Source organism: Myxine glutinosa, chromosome 7, assembly GCF_964187855.1.
Source record: "Myxine glutinosa chromosome 7, kmMyxGlut1.1, whole genome shotgun sequence".
Classification (NCBI taxonomy): Eukaryota; Metazoa; Chordata; class Myxini; order Myxiniformes; family Myxinidae; genus Myxine; species Myxine glutinosa.
The window spans coordinates 142,552,050-142,570,945 of NC_136267.1; the positions used below are offsets into that span (position 1 = coordinate 142,552,050).

At 45.2% G+C, this 18,896-nt stretch overlaps 1 protein-coding gene across 4 annotated transcripts in view; it reads right to left on the reverse strand.

The window, feature by feature from the left end:
• Positions 1-4,593: 4,593 nt before the first annotated feature.
• The window catches only part of LOC137431707 (nuclear envelope integral membrane protein 1), a 115,397-nt gene continuing 101,094 nt past the window's right edge, over positions 4,594-18,896 (reverse strand). For 2 of the 4 annotated variants that reach the window (XM_068123333.2, XM_078782368.1), the window contains 2 exons: positions 9,662-9,832; positions 4,594-5,495 (listed from right to left, as the gene is read on the reverse strand). In XM_068123333.2, the coding sequence (XP_067979434.2) occupies positions 5,306-5,495; positions 9,662-9,832 (361 nt within the window). In that variant the 3' untranslated portion in view covers positions 4,594-5,305. The other 2 variants (XM_068123335.2, XM_068123334.2) reach the window with 2 other exon arrangements.

Consider the following 18,896-nt stretch of genomic DNA (forward strand, 5'->3'; position numbering starts at 1 on the left):
TGAAAAACATTTTCTCTACTTGTGTTAGTGTTGCAAAACTACTTTCCGCACTTCGACTGGCGTTGAAAACCACTTTTCGCACTTGTGCTGGCATTGAAAACCACTTTCTGCACTCGTGCTGGTGTTGAAACCCACTTTTCGAACTTGTGCTGGCATTGAAACCCACTTTTCGAACTTGTGCTGGCGTTGAAAACCACTTTTGCACTTGCTTTTGTGTTGCAAAACCACTTTCCACACTTGTGCTAGTGTTGAAAACCACTTTTTGCACTTGGGATAGTATTGCAAAACAACTTTAAGCACTTTGCACTGGTGTTGCAAATCCACGTTCCGCACTTGTACTGGCATTGATAACCACTTTCCGCACTTGTGCTGGTGTTGCAAAACCACTTTCCACACTCGTGCTGGTGTTGAAAACCACTTTTCGACTTGTGCTGGTGTTGAAAACCACTTTCCACACTCGTGCTGGTGTTGAAAACCACTTTTCACACTTGGGTTAGTATTGCAAAACCACTTTTCGGACTCAAGCCAGCATTGAAAACCACTGGCCGCACTTGTGCTGGCATTGAAATCCACTTTTTGCACTTGCTTTAGTGTTGCAAAACAACTTTCCACAATTGTGCTGGTGTTGAAAACCACTTTTTGCACTTGGGATAGTATTGCAAAACAACTTTAAGCACTTTGCGCTAGTGTTGCAAACCCACGTTCCGCACTTGTGCTGGCGTTGAAAACCACTTTCCGCACTTGTGCTGGAGTGGGAAAACCACTTTCCACACTTGTGCTGGCATTGAAAACCATTTCCCGCACTTGTTTTAGTGTTGCAAAACTACTTTCCGCACTCTGACTGGCGTTGAAAACCATTTTCCGCGCTTGTGCTGGTGTTGCAAAACCACTTTCTGCAATCATGCTGGTGCTGAAACCCACTTTTCGCACTTGTGTTAGTGTTGAAAACCACTTTTCGCACTTGTGCTGGTGTTGAAAACCACTTTTTGCACTTGTGTTAGTGTTTAATAACCACTTGTCTCACTTGTGTTAGTGTTGCAAAACCACTTTTTGCACTTGGGTTCGTGTTGAATAACCACTTTCCACACTCGTGCTGGTGTTGAAAACCACTTTTCGCACTTGGGTTAGTATTGCAATACCACTTTTCGGACTCAAGCTAGCATTGAAAACCACTGTCCGTACTTGTGCTGGCATTGAAAACCACTTTTTGCACTTGCTTTAGTGCTGCAAAACCACTTTCCACACTCGTGCTGGTGTTTAAAACCACTTTACGCACTTGGGTTAGTATTGCAAAACCATTTTCCGCACTTGTGCTGGCATTGAAAACCACTGTCCGCACTTGTGCTGGCATTGAAAACCACTTTCTGCATTTGTGCTGGTGTTGCAAAACCACTTTCCACACTCGTGCTGGTGATGAAAACCACTTTTCGCACTTGTGCTAGCATTCAAAACCACTTTCCACACTTGTGCTGGCGTTGAAAACCATTTGTCGCGCTTGTGCTCGTGTTGCAAAACCACTTTCCACACTTGTGCTGGTGTTGAAAACCACTTTTCGCACTTGGGTTAGTATTGCAAAACCATTTTCCGCACTTGTGCTGGCATTGAAAACCATCTTTTCGCACTTGGGATAGTATTGCAAATCAACTTTAAGCACTTTGCGCTCGTGTTGCAAATCCACTTTCCGCATTCGTGCTTGTGTTGCAAAACCACTTTCCACACTTGTGCGGGCATTGAAAATCATTTTCCGCGCTTGTACTGATGTTGCAAAATCACTTTCTGCACTCGTGCTGGTGTTGAAAACCACTTCTCGAACTTGTGCTGGCATTGAAAACCACTTTTTGCACTTGCTTTAGTGTTGCAAAACCACTTTCCACACTTGTGCTAGTGATGAAAACCACTTTTTGCACTTGGGATAGTATTGCAAAACAACTTTCAGCACGTTGCGCTGGTGTTGCAAATCCACGTTCCGCACTTGTGCTGGCGTGGAAAAGTACTTTCGCACTTGCGCTGATGTTGCAAAACTACTTATCGCCCTCATATTAGTGTTGAAAAACCACCTGAGTCAATACTTGGTAGAAGTGCCTTTGGCAGTGATTACAGCTTCGAGTCTTCTTGGGTATGTCTGTAATGTGCAGTCACACTATAACGTATCGCAGTAACTTATGCCGACGTATGTGAATTTTCACCAACACGCTGGTGTACGTTGACATAAGTTAGGGGTAGGTTTGGTATAAGTTGTATACGTTAAAAGCACGCTGGTATAAGCTGGCATACGTTGTTGCACGCAGAGGCCGAAATAAGTTTTTGTGCATGCACAAAAATTTTGGGCGTATGCCGACGTCCTCTTCATAGGTTAGGCATACGTTAGGCATATGCTAGACATACGTTAAATACGTTAGAGGTAGGTTACTCATACGTCGAGATACGTTGGCATGAAGGTGTACCGTACAGCTAACGTATTGATAACCTATGAGTAACTTACTTCTAACCTATATCTGACGTATCTGCAACGCATATTGACGTATTAGACGTATGTCTGACGATGGAGTAACTTATTGAACGTGTTTCTTCCGTACAACTAGCGTATTATTGGCGTTTTGCCAGCGTTTTGCGGTCACTGTATATATGGGGGCCTGTGAGTAGCTCACCATCACTTCTCCACCCGTCATCAGAGAAGATGGAGGATCCTGAGAGGCTTCGACAAGAATACCAACTAGTCGTTCTCCAACATCAGTATGACATCATCAAATTGGCACTTCACCAGATCCATGCCAATAGGATGAGGAGGAGAAGAGGTCAACGACGGGGGAAGGTGACTGCGAGCAGCTGGCTTGGGGCACAGCAGGGAGATCATGAGCAGGTGGATCGGCGGCTTTGGACGATGATGGTGAGGATGATGGTGTAGATGTGTTCTTCTTGCCTCTACCTCGGCCCCTGGCAGACGTCTCGGTTGCTGTCTTCTTCGTTTTCTTGGGTGCCATGTTGATGTTGATAGCTCGCGGTACTGTAGAGATCGGCGCCGTATTTATGCAGAACGTGACGTGATCGTCGGCAACACGCCGAGCGCACTGCGCATAGGTTTCTCATAAGTTACTCATACGTTGGGCATACGTCGAGAACGCTGGACATACGCTGTGATACGCTGTCATAAGTTAAATATAAGTTAGTGATAGGTTACTAATAGGTTAGACATACGCTATGTATACGTTCAATACGTTATGCATACGCCCAATTTATTCATGCTGTAGAATTTTCGATGCTTTTTTGGGCGTATGCCGACGTGTTGACATTATTTTATGATTTTTCATACGCTAGTTATAAGTTTCTCTAAAACGTCATAGTGTGACTGCACCTTATCAGCTTTGAACATCTCGATTTGGGGAGTTTCTCCCATTCTTCCTCTCCAGATTTGCTCAAGCTCTCAAGTTGGATGAGGAGCATCGGTGAACAACAATCTTTCAGTCTTTTCATACATTCTCAATGGGATTAAAGTCTGAAGCAGGTTCTCCTCTAGGATTTGGCTCCATTCATTGCTTCATCTATCCTTACAAGTCTCCAAGGCCCTGCCACTGAAAACCATCCCCATAGCATGATGCTGCCACCACCATGCTTCCCGGTAGGGATGGTGTTAGATGGGTAATGAGTTGTGCTCAGTTTCCGACAGACATAACGCTTTGCATTCAGGCCAAAGAGTACAAATTTCATCTCATCAGACTCCAACCTTTTTTGCCTCATGCTATGAGTCTTTCATGTGCCTCTTTGCAAACTCCAGGCGTGCTGTGCTATCATGTACCTTTTTCTCAGGAGTAGCTTCCTTCTGGTCTGTCTCCCATAAAGACTAGATTTGTGAAGTGCGCAGAGACTGTTGTTCTTCCGGCAGGTTCTCCCATCTCAGCCAAGGAGCTCTGTCAGAATGGTCATTGGGTTCTTGGTCACCTCCCTGACAAACGTCCATCTCGCGCGATTGCTCAGTTTGATTGGACGGCTAGCTCTAGGAAGAGTCTGGGTATTTCCATGTTCTTTCCATTTCCTAATGGTGGAGCAAGGGAAAAAACACGGTGCACTTGGGAACTTTCAACACTTCACATTAGGTGGGACATATATTCTGTAATTTGTCACACACAATGGGGGATAGAGTAAAATATGTATTCGGGGGAAATAATTACTCCTGCATGTCACACAGTAATGAGTAATGGGAAAGCCGAACTCGCCCATGTGCTGCCCTTCAGCTGTTGAACGACTCAGGAGGAGTCTGGGAAAGGCAAGGGGGTAATGTTGCGGCTTTAGGAACCGGCCCTGGAAGCAATGGCACCCAACATACAAGTCCCTCAGTGTAGTTATTTTGATAGTGTAAGGGCAGAGTAGTCCCTTTCCCTGGTGTAATGGGTTAGAATGTGATGCAACGAGTTGGTGAGGGTTAGAGGTTTTCCCTTTTTATCCCCATTTCCAGGGGTTAATTATGATTTATTTACCATTTGAATATCGTGCCCAAAGCGTGTTTGAATCGCGTGCCAAATCCCAACGACCACTTTGTTTTATTCCCCCCTCAATCTGCTTTTACATTACCAATATATACACAACCTTTACCAATAATTAACACAAAATTTTATTTACAATTAGGTTGTATGCACACGTTAATTTCCATGACATAAAAACATTATACACGGCATTCATTGCTTCCCGACCCACTCGCCACAACTTTTCCTCAAACCACACAAGAACTGCCCACCTTTCACCTCTATCATAACCTCATCTACGCCCATCACTGACGCAGTAAGATGGAAGTCTTTGGGGTAATTTTTCCTCGACCAATTGGTGGCGCTCACAGTCGCCGAGCAACCCGCCGTAACACGAAGATCCAAAACCCATTGCTGTAACAATATATACACGTATTGATGCACATTACTTTGGACCCCCAAATTAAATACATGGAAATTGGGCAAAGCAAGGCTTTAAATTTCAAAATGGAACAAGTAAAAAAAAATTTAAAAAAATAGTACACTGCGATGTCATACCTCTACAACAACGACCCCCCCCCCACCCCCCCAAAAAAAACAAGTACAAATGTCTTGATCTCAGCGAGTGAATGAACTGCATGCGATCCAAGACCAAAACCAGCCAATCCCAAGAGACAACGAATAGGTACCGAATTGTAAAACCTCCATCCTTCTGTTACACCCAATTAAAACAAAACAGAGAAAAACAAACAAAACAAAAGACACAGACAATAAAATTGAAATACTTCGGCAGTGTCGACAGTAAAAACAAATGTGCATTTAAACGTCACAACTTTCTACGAGAAGGACTAATATACGGGTAAACCGTTTATGTTGCTGCTTTCCTCCATCATGCTCGTATCCAGTGCATCTTCCTCCTCTTCATAAAAACTTTCGTACCAGTCCTCATCCGTAAGAGCCTGCATCTGAAACTCTTGCCGATGTCCTAAGACCTCTTCAGGGGTCACGTGTTCAGTGCCTTCAACAAAGATGGCAAACCTGTTATGAAAGAAAAAAAATAAAGAAATAAAACTTGTATATGAACTTTCAGTTTGAACTTGAGGCCCACCCATCTGCTGCACACCAGACATCCTTTATTACCTCCACCACTGAAGGTGGGTGGAGCTTATGTTTTCACCCATGACTGTTCATCCGTCTGTGAGGAGGATATCTCAAAACGTTATGGACGGATTCAGACGAAACTTGGTGGGCAGGTTGGGTGTTTTACAAGGACAAATTTATTAGACTTTGGTGAAGATCCGGATCCGAGAAAGTTTAAGTGATTCTTCACCATTGGGAAATAAAGCCAAAAACGATATATAGCACGATATCTCAAAAAGTTATGGACAAGTTCTGACAAAACTTGGTAGATGAGTTGGGCAGGTGACAAGAACAAGCCAATTAGATTTTGGTTCAGATCCGGATGCAGATCCGGCCTAACAGTGCGATACAAAACAAACTGTTCAGCCTGGCAGAGGCATGTGCTCTACCGAGTGTCGTTCCATTTCTGAATAAAATAACTAGTTCCTCAGTTGTGCCCATCCCAATATTACTGTCCATCAGTTTTTAAATTTCGACATAGTGTTCATAAACCAAAAAATAAAACTGACTTTTGCTTCAACTTAATGTGAAAAAAAAGGTTTGTTTAATTTTTAAAAGTTCTAACTTTATGCGCTGCTTGCAAGTGAGTATCTACTTTTGCTGTACCTCTTTATTGGCTCCAATTATTCCCACCTTGTTGTGTGGGCCAGGGAAATATTTTGACCCAAGTCTTTCAGGAACCGGCTAGTCGAGATTGATGTTCGATTGATGGTGATATGGGCAGGAATTTGGAATTTATTGAGAGAGCTTACTCACCTACTCTTCGTGAAAGATAGTGTGTGATCTTTAATGTCCAACTATGCAAACTCTAACAGCAGGACACGTAGCTTAACGTCCATCAAGGGAACTACACACACTGTGATGAAACACCCTGCCAGGGAAGCACCAACCGACAGTCTATAGTCGGCTCGGAAAAGGAGACCAGATGGGGCAGCTCAAAAGCAAGTGTGCTACCTCTGCAACATCTTGTCAGACATAAATAATAGAGAAGCAGAGAAATAAAAAGAGAGACAGAAGCAGAGAAAGAGAGAGAAAAAGAAAGATGATAGATAGATAGATAGGTCAAGTCCAAAAACCACGAAGGACCCCTGGGTGGAATAGCAAAGAAAGCAGATGGGGAAATACAAGTAAGATGGCGGTGCTACAGATGACTGGCCCACAGAAGAGTATCGAGGGGCTTCAAGGAACTTTGCAAACAAACAAGGAGCGTTCTGGATGGCGCCAATAGTACAAACGAGGGGGCTCCTCCCAGAATCCCTTGCTCTTTGCGGCTCCAGTCACGAACTGGCAGAGAAAGGGAACCAAGATTATGTGCCATATAATTAGGCAGCCTCCCAAGGCATTATACGCTGCCTTCAGAAAGTATTCACACCACTTGACTTTTTCACATTTTGTTGCATTACATCCTGAATTTAAAATGGATTAAATTGAGATGGTTTATTTTTCACTGATCAACACATAATACACCATAATGTCAAAGTGGAATTCTTTTTCAGAAATTTTTACAAAATAATTCAATTTGAAAAACAAAAATCTAATTTACACATATAATCAACCTCTGAGTCAATATTTTGTAGATGTGCCTTTGGCAGTGATTACAGCTTCGAGTCTTCTTGGGTCTGTCCGTATCAGCTTTGCACATCTGGATTTGGGGAGTTGCTCCCATTCTTCCTTCCAGATTTGCTCAAGCTCTGTCAAGTTGGATGGGGTGCGTTGGTGAACAGCAATATTCAAGTCTTTCCACAGATTCTCAATGGGATTCAAATCTGGGCTTTGGCTGTGCCACTCAAGGATTTTCACATTCTTGTTCTGAAGCCATTCCAGTGTTGCTTTAGCTGTATGCTTCGCGTCATTCTCCTGCTGGAACGTAAATCTTCACCGCAGTCTAAGGTCATTTGCACTCTGAAGCACTGTGAAGCAGGTTCTCCTCAAGGATTTTCCTGTATTTGGCTCCATGCATTGTTCCCTCTATCCTTACAAGTCTCCCAATTCCTTCCGCAGAAAAGCATAATGCTGCCACCACAATGCTTCATGGTAGAGATCGTGTTAGATGGGTGATGAGCTGAGCTCAGTTTCCACCAAGCATAGCGCTTTTCATTCATTCCAAAGAGTTCAATTTTCGTCTCAACCGACCACAGAATTGTTTGCCTCATTCTCTCAGTCTTTCACGTGCCTTTTTGCAAACTCCAGGCATGCTGTGTTGTCGTGTGCCTTTTTCTCATGAGTGGCTTCCTTCTGGCCACTCTCCCATAAAGCCCAGATTTGTGAAGAACTGAAAAGACTGTTCTTCCGCCAGGTTATCCCACCTCAGCCAAGGAACTCTGAAGTTATGTGACGGTGGTCATTGGGTTCTTGGTCACCCCCCTCCCTGACCAAGGTTCTTCTTGCCCGGTTGCTCAGTTTGGACGGATGGCCAGCTCTAGGAAGAGACTGGGTAGTTCCATATCATTTCCAAAGTTCCCATTTTTTGGGAACTTTCAACACTCTAGAAATTGTTTTCTAAATCTACGTCTCCTCACAATTCTATCTCGGGTTCTACGGACAGTTCCTTGGACTTCATGGTAGAGTTTCTGCTCTGACATGCACTGTCAACTGTGGCACCTTGTATAGAGATGTGATTCTTTCTAAATCATGTCCGATGAATAGAATTGGCCACAGGTAGACTCCAATCAAGTTGGAGACATTTTAAGGATGTTCAAAGAAAATTGGATGCACCAGAGTTCAATTTGGAGTGCTATAGCAAAGGGGTTGAATACTTATTGACTCGACATTTCAGCTTTTCATTTTTAACTATTTTATTGAAATTTCGAAAAATAAATTCTACTTTGACATTATGGGGCGTTTATTGTGTCGAACAGTGAGAAAAAAAAAAATCTCAGTTTAATTCATTTTAAATTCAGGCAGCAACAACACAATGTGAAAAAACGTCAAGGGGTGTGAATACTTTCTGAAGGCACTGCACCCAGGTTCTGGCTTTCTCGTGGCAAGACTGTAGGAACACAGGCTCCAATGGTACCCTCCAAGTAGGCACTGCAGAACCAGGAACACAACTGGTAAGGCAGAAATAACCTGTAAAAAACCAAAACCACAAATCCGGCAACCTGCCCCAAGAGCTTGCAACATAAACAATGTTTCTGCTAAAGGATCCAAAAATCACAGGTGTTGGTTCTGCCACAGGAAGCTGCGAGCAGCCTACCACAGTAAGAGAGGAGAGAGACAGACAAACAAAGAAAGAAAGGAGACTCTCTCATACATTTTATCATCCAAAAACCAAGCATAAAATGGGCCATCTCCTCATCCCTCCATAGCCCTAAATTTCATCATTCAGAGATTTCCTCCCTTGACTAAATTATGAACCCACACACATACTTCTTAACCAATTCTTCTTCTTTGTTCATATGCTTCATATGCAGCACAAGGTTGCCAGGTAGCATCATTGGCTGAGTGCGTGGCTGCGCTGCTGATGCAATGCCCTCTGCTGGTTGGGGCAGGAATTTGGAGGTTGTTCAGGGTTCTGGTGATAGCGAGCCTACTCTTCAAGAAGGACACCATGTTATCTTTAACATCCACCAACGAATGCTGGCAGAAAGGACACCCATTTAACATCCATCAAAGGGATGGCACACACATTGACGAATCACCCTGCTTGTGAAACAATGAGATGACAGTTTATAGCTGAGTTGACATTCAAATGCAGGCTCGACAGCTTAGAGATGAGTGTGTGGACCTCGAGGCCATCCTGTCAGCCCTTCTTCTACAATATACAGGTACTTATCAAAGTGTGGAGACCCCCTACTACAAAAAAGAAAACCGTTTTGGTAAAATTCGAAATTTCTGTTGTGAAGCAATAAGACAGTTAAACAAGAGATTTATCCAGACATGGGATTGTCAGCAGGTACATTCGATAGCAAACAATAATCAACTGCCAATAGCTAATCCCAAAACAAAACGACATACTGTATGTGCATGGTCAAGCATTTGTACGTGCCATTAAACAGCGACACTGGCATACAATCGACTTTCCCACTTTCTTTAGCTTTTCGTTCCCACTTTCTCACTTTTACCTGGAAGGCGAACTCAGTCTGCTGACTATTTTCCAGGAATCCACTTCAGGGCTTCGGCAAGAACATCGCAGAGCTTCAAGAGCTCGTCGTGTCTCTACCTTGGCTTGGAGTTGATACTCTTCTTCGCTGAGTAGCTTCGGCAAGGCTACGGACCGTTGCCGCCTGCACACTCTGCCCACACGCCACGTTTGTCATTGTTAAGTGACCAAACTGCTGACCCACTCACTCTTTGGCCTGATATGCTCCAGACCAAGCAGCATGCAACACACAAAAGGAAAGAAAGGCATCAAGAATAGGCTAGAAATTTATGATATGTCATCAAGTTGGAGTTACTCTTTGTCTGCTGTGGTTCAATTTGGATCAAAATCAAACCATTAGTAAGCTTAAGAGAATAGGTTTTGTTTCTTTAGTTTTAGTTTAGTTTGTTTTGTTTCTTTGTTAACAAGCAAAGAAATAAATAGGGATAAAATCCTAATGATTTTCTTTCCTGTTGTTCCTAATTATCCAGATGTAAAACTAAGCTATTGAGATATTTTGAAGTCTCACTGGAACCTAATGGGACTGGTAATCAGGCGTGGATCCCCAAACTTGGCCCATTTTCTGGGTAATAAGTTACCAATTTTCATCCAAAAAAATAGGCAATTAAAGTAAAAACACCCCTCAGAATGCACCATAGAGCACCTAGAAATCAAAAAAATTCGAGGGGGACATGCCCCCAGTCCTCCCTAGCTATGCGCATCTGCGGTACGCCTTGGTCACTCAACAGTCTGGCGGAGGGGGTATGGGGACATCGTGGGAAATCCGTTGGGGGTCTTGACAGGGAAAAAGGTTAAGAACCTCTGGCTATGCGTTATTGTTTGTTTCTAGTTCGTTTTGGTTTGAATTTCCTGTAACTCAAAATAAATTAATCGTTTCTGTTTGCCCCGCATGTGCGGCCTTGTAGCCTGAGGCTTCCCCCGTCAAAGTTTGTTCACTTAAGTTCCTTCCTTCGCTGTTTTTGCTTGGTTCTTAGATGTTTCCCTTCTCCCCCAAACATCTACTCTTTGTCCAACGTTTTAAATCCCCCCTCCCCCCCCAAAAACAAGACAACAAAAAAAACATTTATTGCCCTTTCTCCACGCGTGCTGTTGTCTCATCATGTGCTTCTGTCCACGTGCGCTGTCTCGCCCCGCCCCCATTATCTCCTTGCCTTCCACCTTTTGCCCTGTTCACGTGACTCGTGGTTATCCCTCTCGGCCCTCTCCCCATTGTTATATTTTGTGAATATAAGATTGTTCTTCACGGTTCTGTTTAAATATGTTTAAACTTTCCCCTGCAGTTTTATTCAGTGGTATATTACAACACGCTGTTTTTCTTCCTATTTAAAAGGCTCTTTTCAATTTCCTCTTCAACTCATTCCACTTAATAAAAAAAAATTCAATCTCTTATAATTCTTCCTTACTACATGCTCTAAATTCACATTCATTCCACCCCTCCTCTATCGTTCTTAAACGGATCTCTAACTTGAAAATCACAATAAACCCAATTTGTTATAAATGTTTGTCTTTCATTAATCATCCACTTTCTCCCTTGACCCTCCCCTCCAAATCTCCCCCCTTTCACCTCCCCTCCTAAACTCCCCCATTGCCTCTCCCCTCCTAAACACAGCCCCCAACCCCTTCCCTTCAAATCTCCCCCCCCCTACCATCCCTTTCAAATCCCCCCCTTGCCCCTTCCCTCCTAAACTCCCCCATAACCCCTCCTCTCATAAACTCCCCCCTCACCCCTCCCCTTCAAATCTCCCCACCCTCATTTCTTCTCCATTTCCCCCTTCTCACCTCTCCTCCTCCTCCCCGCTTCTTCCCCCTTCTAACTCTCACCTCCATCTCCCCCAGCCTTCTGCCTCGCTCTTCCCCCTCCTCAAATAACACCTCACTGTGCCTCACCCAATCACCATCAAACATTTTTTCCGCCCCATCCTTCCCTTTCTCCGAGCTATTCTGAAATCTCTGACACACTGTCAACAGCTCTCCTGACCTCTTCCTCCTCTTCCAGATCTTACCCCCCCCCCCCCCATTCTGTATCCGATGCTCCCCCTTCCTCTTCATTAACGGTATGGCCCTCAAACATCTGGGGCCTTCCCTCAAACTTGACTGATCTCTCCATACAGGTTGCTTCTGACAATCCAGACTTGATCTGCTTAACAGAAACTTTCCTCCTTCAAGATGTCTCTGATTCCTTAATATATCTTCCTGGTTACTCCCTCCTCCGGTATGATAGACCTGAGCCTCGTCCCAGTGGTGGGGTTGCTATCTTTATCAAAAACTCTCTTCCTCACTCTCCTTGCACTGCCCTCTCTCCACCCCACTCCCAGGAGTACCTCTGACTACGGCTTCCTCTCCGCTCCCACCTTTTGTTCATATGTGTTCTGTACCGTCCTCCAAACAGTGATGACTCCATTTACATTTCGCTGTCTGACAACATGGACCAACTTCTATCAACTCACTCTTCCTCATGTGGCGACTTCAACTGTCATCATGCCAGCTGGTTGGGTGTGGGTACCTCTCTCACCAGCCATGGCACCTCAGCAAAGGACTTCTGCGACTCATTGGGACTGACACAATCTGTCAATTTCCCGACCCGGATCTCAGTCAATGGAGTATCTTCTCTTCTAGACTTGGTTGTGACAAACTTCCCTGCAAATGTCTGCTGCTCTTCTTCTGCTCCAATCGGTTCTTCTGATCATGTGCTTGTTAAAGTTGACATCTCTCTGGCCATTCTCAGAGAGCCTCCTCAGCGTCGACGAGTCTGGCATTTCACTCAGGCCGAATGGCATGGTCTGCAAGCAGCCATCAATCATCTGCACTGGTCTCCAATCTCTACTGCCTCTGACATAAATTCGTCCTGGGAATTCTTCCAAAACAAACTGCTCTCTCTCTCTCATGCACAGATTTATCCCATCTTGTCTTCAGTTGTCTTAACCTTCCTCCCATCCATGGTACACTGAATCTTGTGGTGAGGCAGTTGCCCTGAAACAACTTGCCTTTGCATCTTGGAAGGCAAATCCAACTGAAGGCAATCTCAGTTCCTTCCACCAAGCTCGGAACAAGTGTGTGTCTACCCTTCGGAGTGCCAGGAAGCACTATCTCTCCACACTCAAGAATGAACTCTCAAACCTGTCTCCTTCCTCCAAATCCTGGTTGCGTCTGGTCAAATCCGTTTCTGGTGTTTGTTCCCCCTCCATCCCCTCCATTACCTCAAACGGCTACACAGTTGACACCGCACGTGACAAAGTCGAATCCTCAACTCTGTGTTTGCCCCAAAATATTGTGTCCCAAACCCATCTGTCTCTGTTCTCACCTCACCCAGTCGAACCCAACTGCTCCTGGAGTCTGTGTCCTTCTCTCCTGACAAGGTGGAGAAGTATTTGTCAAACCTTGACTCTGATTCTGCAACTGGACCAGACGGCATCAGCCCACGGGTCCGAATAGCCTGCTCTGCCACTCTATCTCACCCTCTCTGTTATTTTCACCCTCTCTTTTGCTCAAGGTCATCTGCCAGCATCTTGGAAATCAGCAAACATTACCGCATCACACAAAAAAGGTGCAAAAACAGATCCTTGCAACTACAGACCAATCAGCCTGCTCCCAATTATCAGCAAAGTCATGGAATCCATCATTGCTTCGGATATCAAATCCTTCCTCTTCTCCAATGGCTTGATCTCCGATCATCAATTTGGATTCAGACCAGGTCATTCTACTCTGGACATGTTGCTTCTGCTGTCTCAACAATGGATGGAGGTCCTCAATGCCAAACAGGAAATCAGAGCTGTCTCCCTTCACAAATCACATGCCTTCGATACGGTCTGGCACCCAGCTCTGCTCACCAAACTCTCCTCCTATGTTATCCCTGGAAATCTCCACGCATGGCTTGCGGACTTCCTCTCTGGTCATTGTCAACGTGTGGCCCTGAATGGATTTCTCTAATCTCCCCTTCCTGTTCTGGCTGGATTTCCCCAAGGTAGTGTTCTGGGCCCTGTGCTTTTTCTGGTCTTCATCAATGATCTCAGACACTCTGGAAAATCCTCTCTATCTCTTTGCTGATGACTCCCCTCTCTGCCGCTCCATTCCTCATCCCTCAGATCGGCAGTCTGCAGCCTCTTCACTCTCTGCAGACCTGGACAAAATCACAGACTGGTCAAACAAGTGGAACATGTCTTTCAATCCTGACAAATCTCACACTCTTACAATGTCTCTCCGAAAAGACCGATTGGAAAACCCTCCCATCTACTTTCTCAACAATCATCTCCAAGAAGTTCTGCCGCTCAAGCTTTTGGATCTCACTATATGCCATGATCTTTTTTGGGAAAACCACATTTCCAAGCTGCCCTCCAAAGCCAGTCGCCGACTGGGCATCCTCCATCATGCAAAGTCCTTCCTTGGCACACCTAAGCTCCTCACCACATACAAGGCTTTCATCCGCATCTCAATGGAATACTGTTCCCCCCTCTGGGCCGGTGCCTCACACCTAGCTCGGCTTCACGCTGTTGAAACCAAAGCTTTCAGAATCATTGGAATCTCCTGCAATTAAGCTAACTCCGAGGGCCTTTCACTCACTCACCGCAGGCAGGTTGGTGGTCTTTCTGTCTTCTACAGACTCCTCTCTGGCCTTTCTCCCCCAGCTCTCTCTGTGCTCTGTCCCCCAAATATTCCTACAAGTAGCACAAGATCTGCCAGCAACCCTCTTACAGTTAAACTGCCAAAATCTAGGCTCTCTGCTCACCTTCACTCTTTCATTCCCCTTTTCTCCCGCCTCTGGAACAAACTCCCCACTCCCTCCCTCCAGGTCTTTAAAACAGCTGTTCACCACCATCTCTTATATTCCCCCATCCAAAACCTTGATTTTTTTCCACCCCCGCTAATTCACCCCAGATACACTTTTTTGAAATTCCAACTTCTTTCCTGGAAGTCCTTGCAGTGTCCATATGTTTTATACCTCTCCCACCTCCCCCCAAGCCCTCTCCCTCCCACAGTTCTCTTGATGTCCCTGCTCTCAAATGTTGGGTTTGTGTCCTTCCTCCTCTCTCTCCCCATCTTGTCTGCCGCTCCCCTTATTTTGTGTTTTATGTGTCGGTTTGACTTTTTGTGTGATTAATGTTAGCTCTTTCACGAGCCTTGATGTTGCACACACAAAACACACACACACACATATATACATACACACACACATATATATATATACATACATACACACACATATACATACACACACACACATATACATACACACACACACACATATACATACACACACACACACATACATACATACATACATACATACATATATATATATATATATATTGTTGCGGTTTTGAGTTTTTACAATAAAGGTTAATTTCCCCCTCATAGTTTAGTCAAACTACAACACGTAGCCTCGCAATAGTTCAGTTATTTCTTAGTAAATGTAAACATAGTCCTTTTCCTGTGTTAGTTTTGCGTTGAGTAGAATAATGAGTTAGGTCCTTTCATTGCTTTATGCCGCCTCGATACTTTGGCTTTGGCGCGAAATGCCACGAGGCAGGCCTGGACAAGTCGAGGCAGGTCGAAGGAAAGCGGAAGACGGTAAGCGCGAGCCGCCAATCAGGGCTCGAAGGGAGTGGCTTAGCACTGCGTCAAAAGGCGTGGTTAGAACATTCGATGCGGGCTAAGGGCGTGGCAATAAAACCCTTTGCGCAAAGCCCCCACCTCAGTTTTGAGGGGAGAGACGCTTGAACAAGTTATGGGGAGAGGCGCTTGTGAGTGTTGAACGAGTTATGAGAAGGGAGAGGCGCTTGAACAAGTTATGAGAAGGGAGAGGCGCTTGAACGAGTTATGAGAAGGGAGAGGCGCTTGAACGAGTTATGAGAAGGGAGAGGCGCTCCTTGAACGAGTTCTGAGGAGAGGTGCGCTGAAAGAAGCCAAACGAGTTGTGAGGAGAGAGGCGCTTGAACAAGTTTAATGCTCGGTTGAGCTTGAGGCAAATTCTCTGTTGAGTTACGCGAGTGAAAGCGCGCCGCTGATTAATAGCGCTGTGAGGAACCACCGAGCCGTGCGAGAGACGCGTATATTTTCCCGCCTGCCTGCTCTGCCTTTGTACGAGAGACGCGCTGCAAGGATCCCTCCCGCTGCCTACTTGCCTTCATCGAGGGACGTGCTGTGACCGGGGAGGGCCATGCCGGCGAGCCGTTCCTGAACAACGGAGTCGGCGCGTTCAGCGCATGAACATTTCCTTTCTTCATTTCCCCCTGTGAGTGTGAACAGGCCTGAGTCTGGATATGGTGAGACTGTTTAAGTGCCTGCCCTGTGTCTCTGCTTCTACCGATCCTTGTACATAATAATTATTAAACCTGTGTTCTTCCTTCTATTCGACCGTTCCCGTCATTTCCATCCATTGACTAAGCGTGGTACGAATAAAACCGCTCGAATCGGGTTCCAATACCAGATAACTGCACGGACCACGTGGTACGCCATCCGCTCGGACGTACTCAAATTACGCGTGGTTCGTGCGAGACTGGTTCCGCAACGGCGCAGGTACTTAGGTACGTGCGAGAATTGTCCCGAAACCCTGCCCTACGTCTGCCCGGGAGTGGCGATTCAAATCTCGCGGTTGCGACGACCCAAAAAGAACAAGGGGCTTAATCTCCCCTTGGTAAGGGCAGGAGGGTCGCGTGGAAACCGTAACAATATATATATACAGTAATACCCCGGCCTACGTCATTAATTGGTTCCATAAGCCGTGACGTAACTCGGTTTTTGACGTAAACCGGGCGTAATGCCTTTTAGCTCTTTCACGCGCCTCGATCTTGTATACAAAAAATAAATAAATAATATTTTTAAAATGCCTTAAAATGAAGACAAACACCGTAAAACGAGAGTAAATAACTCACGAAAGTACATAACTATCGCTAAACCTTGAAGAACACTACAAACACATTTTACTCATATTTTTAAATGAGTAATGAACACAATTAATAAATGAATTTGTAAAGAATAATAAATAAAATTAATAAGATTATGTTATTCACCTTAAACATGGTGTCTCTTCTGAACACAAACACACATTTTAGCAGTCTTATCCGGCGGCGCTTTTTCAGTGATGTATGCGAGAATACGTTCCCTATCATGAATGATGGTCGATACCGTCGACCGTGGCAGCCCTAAGGCATAGACCTTATTGCGAATCGGTAAATATCAAAAGAGGGCGCTCCACCGCAAAGCATGATGGGATCGAAAAGGGGGCAAAGGTAAACACGAACCCAGAAGAGGAAGCGTCTGTCTACGATCGACGCTGTGTTAACGTAAAGGAAGATGGCTAATGTGAAAGAAATTCGGCGTTTTTTGGCATTAAAATCCAGCGATTTAAATAAATATTTGAGGGAAAGGGGGGTTCCCATTGGAGAAGAGAAACAACCTGCTTATGCAAGAATAGTTCCTGAATGTTGAAACCTCGATCGGCCATACAAATATCGCCGGGCTGGAACTTGTCTACAATGTTCGTCAACTTTACAATTTTTTTGTCCGACTTGTTTCCTCCTGCAGGTTTGGAAATGTATGAAATTGTTCCGCTAGGTGTAATACCAAGCAGTCTGTCAAAGTGACAGCGACCGCCGGCGGCGCGATTGCCCCTTTCCGATCCCATGACGCATTGCGGTTCCGATTCGCGATAAGGTCTATGCGCTATCACAGACACTTTTTCACCTTTTTCATACCTTTTAATCAGATTCAACTTATCTTCCATCGTAACCACATTACGCTTGGAAACACTAGCATGATCCTTCTTAGGACCCATGGCTAACACAGACACAGTAAAGGAATACTGTACGTCGCCTCTGTTTTGAATGAGAACCAGCAGTTGCGCGTACGTACAGTATACTGCACCGTACATTTTAATATTTTTAAAATGTGCTTTTTACTGTATTTTAAATTGTTTTTTAGCTTCTTTTATTGTTAATTTATGTACTATTTTATTTATTTTCAATATATTTTTAAGGAATTTTTTTTTTTTTCACATCCGTAGGAGTGACGTAAAGCCGCACATAATGACGTTCGCTGAACTGAAATTTACTCTAGAAGAGTGGCGTAAAGTCGGATTTGACGTAGGTCGAAATGGCGTAAAACGGGGTATGACTGTGTGTATATATATATATATATATTGTTGCGGATATGGGATTTGGCCTCCCTCCATATCCGCTTGTAAATATTCCCCTATTTCCCCAATACTTCCCAACTATCCCCAATCCCCCATTCCCTAGTCCCATTTTCTGTAAACAACACTCTGTAGCCCCGACCTTCCCCTATTTCCCCCCTTAAATGTCGTGCCCAGGTTCACCGCATCTCATGTAAGACAACTATAGGACATCTTGCTAGTTATTCTTAGTCTATGTCAGTTAAGGACTCGTTTCCATTAATTCTGACTCTTCGTTGCACCAGAATGTGATTGTATGGCACCGTTAGAAAGTTTAGGACCTCCCAATACCTCCCCGCAGCTCTTCCTCATGGTACAACAACAACTACAACAACAGCGGCGGCGGCGCGGGGAGTGCGCGTCCTCACTCCGGCTTGGTTAGCCGCCATTGAACATGTGCTCCGACGGGGTTACCATGCAGGGGCTCGCTGTCAGCTCCTCGTCAAGGGCGGAGCCCGGTAACCCCCCGCACCCAATGGAAGCGGCGGACCGATTCCATCTGGGGCGGAGCTAACGAGCCGAGGGCATGTCACTCCCTGCTGGACATGCGCAGGAAGAGGGAGGTGACGTCAGATGCGCCCCCAGCTTGGAGAGAGAAGACGCCACCTCCAAGCGCTGAATACCTCCCCGCATCTCTGGACCGGACCGCGTTTGATTCTGCCCCTGAGCCAAGGTGCACCTTGAGCTATCGACTGCCTGCCCTTCCTTGCCATCAATCCCTGTGTAAGTCAGTCTTGTCCCGTTTGTCTGTGGTCTGTCGGGGATAAGATAAGACTGTGTCTAAGTGCCCATCTTTTCTGTGCTTTACCTCTTACCGTGTAATCTACCCGTTTCTGCATCACCAATATTATATCCTCCTCCGGAGGTCTTGAGAACTGTACCCCTTGTGTCGTTGCATTTATCCCAGCCGTTGTGTCCTTTCCTTCATTGATTTAGCATAGCGCGACTTGGTCAACGTCGAGTGGAATCGGGCGGGATAGGGTTCTAATCGGGGAGTAACTGTGCGGACGCGGTAATACCAAACCGCTCG